The sequence below is a fragment of the Cebus imitator genome, unplaced genomic scaffold, assembly GCF_001604975.1.
Source record: "Cebus imitator isolate Cc_AM_T3 unplaced genomic scaffold, Cebus_imitator-1.0 Scaffold1712, whole genome shotgun sequence".
NCBI lineage: Eukaryota > Metazoa > Chordata > Mammalia > Primates > Cebidae > Cebus > Cebus imitator.
This window is the reverse complement of record NW_016109027.1, coordinates 53,821-55,408: the sequence shown is the minus strand read 5'-3', so window position 1 is coordinate 55,408 and position 1,588 is coordinate 53,821. Positions and strand designations below refer to the sequence as shown.

The 1,588-nt window shown below is 37.9% G+C and overlaps 1 protein-coding gene across 2 annotated transcripts in view; it reads left to right on the top strand.

The window, feature by feature from the left end:
• The first annotated feature begins 350 nt into the window (after nucleotides 1-350).
• LOC108299090 (zinc finger protein 736-like) overlaps nucleotides 351-1,588 on the top strand; it is a 16,023-nt gene continuing 14,785 nt past the window's right edge. Inside the window, exons 1-2 of one of the 2 annotated variants that reach the window (XM_017521484.2) lie at nucleotides 351-605; nucleotides 1,096-1,191. In XM_017521484.2, the coding sequence (XP_017376973.2) occupies nucleotides 572-605; nucleotides 1,096-1,191 (130 nt within the window). In that variant the 5' untranslated portion in view covers nucleotides 351-571. Of the gene's footprint in view, nucleotides 606-663; nucleotides 735-1,095; nucleotides 1,192-1,588 lie in introns of those variants that run through there. The other variant, XR_005198856.1, reaches the window with a different exon arrangement.

Genomic DNA, 1,588 nt, shown 5'->3' with positions numbered 1-1,588 from the left:
ATCAGAGTTAAAGAGTACATTAGAGAATATTCCTGTGCTAGAAAGTATCTTATTGGGCTGGGCATGGTGGTTCACACCTGTAATCCCAGCACTTTGGGAGGCCAAGGTGGGTGGATCACTTGAAATCAGAAGTTCGAGACTAGCCAGACCAACATAGTAAAACCCCATCTCTAATAAAAATACAAAATTAGCCAGGTGTGGTGGTGCATGCCTGTACTCCCAGCTAGTTGGGAGGCTGAGGCAGGAGAATCACTTGAACCCAGGAGGCAGGGGTTGCAGTGAGCTGAGATCATGCCATTGCACTCCAGCCTGGGCACCAAGAACAAAATTCTATCGTAAAAGAAAGAAAGAAACGATCTTATTGGATAATTCCAGTCACTCACATAAGTCAGAACCAGTTCTCTTTACTCGCAGTTTACATAATGTAAAATCGAGAATTCTTTCTATGACCACTTGCTAAATATGTTATATTTTTCAGGGAGTGTTGACATTCAGGGATGTGGCCATAGAATTCTCTCCAGAAGAGTGGGAATGCCTTGATTCTGCCCAGCAGCATTTGTATAGGGATGTGATGTTACAGAACTACAGAAACCTGGTGTTCCTGGGTGAGAATAAGTTCAATATACAATTCACCTTCCACACAATTTGTTTTCTTCTGTTTTCTGGGGGTTCTGCTTTGCATGAATGAGTTTCAGAATACTACTTAAGAAAAAAAGAGAACAGTATCTGTTGAGGTAGAAGATAAATTTTTCAAGATGTTTCATCTTAATAATCTTTCCCTTTTTTGAGCTGATTTGTATACGTCAGTGTAAATTAGTGGTAATACCAGAAATTTAGTGGCATAAAGTATTGTTGCCCACACCTTAAAATCAAATTTCACCACCAATTTGTCATTAAGTATTACTGAATAGTAGAGCAATGAACCCAAAAATTCAAAATACTTTCTAAATATTCTAAAGTTCCTATTACGAAACAGTATATTGAGATTAATTTTCTAGAATCTTCTATAATATTCTATCTTGTATACCGAGCACAGTACTAGATTGGTAATTAGACAGTTCTAGCAAGAGTCATGTTCTTTTTTTAATAAAACAGGTCTTGCTGTCACCAAGCCAGACTTGATCACCCATCTGGAACAAGAAAAAGAGCTCTGGAATGTGAAGAGACAGGAAACAGTAGCCAAATACCCAGGTAAGTGGGAGCGAGTGAGGCAAATGACACAAATGAGAGTTCCCTATGTCAAGGAGGGAGCCAGACTGAAACATGGTTTGAGAGGCTCTCCACCAATGAAATAGCTTCTGAGTAACCTGCATTTCTTTCTCTTGCTTTCAATCAGGGCATCTCATGATATGATTGTCTCATTCTCATTAACTTTCTAAGCACTGTACTTCCCCTTCAGTTATGGTTTTTGTTTGTTTGCTTGTTTTTTAGTTTACAGTGATAGTTTTACACATAACTTATTGTGTGATCTGATTGCACTTCCATTGCTTTGGGAGAAATAGTAATATCTGTATTTTGAGAAACGATTTTAAACAATTTTTAAGGTTGGTTTTGGATAATGTCTAAAATACATGAGAGTTTTGGTGAT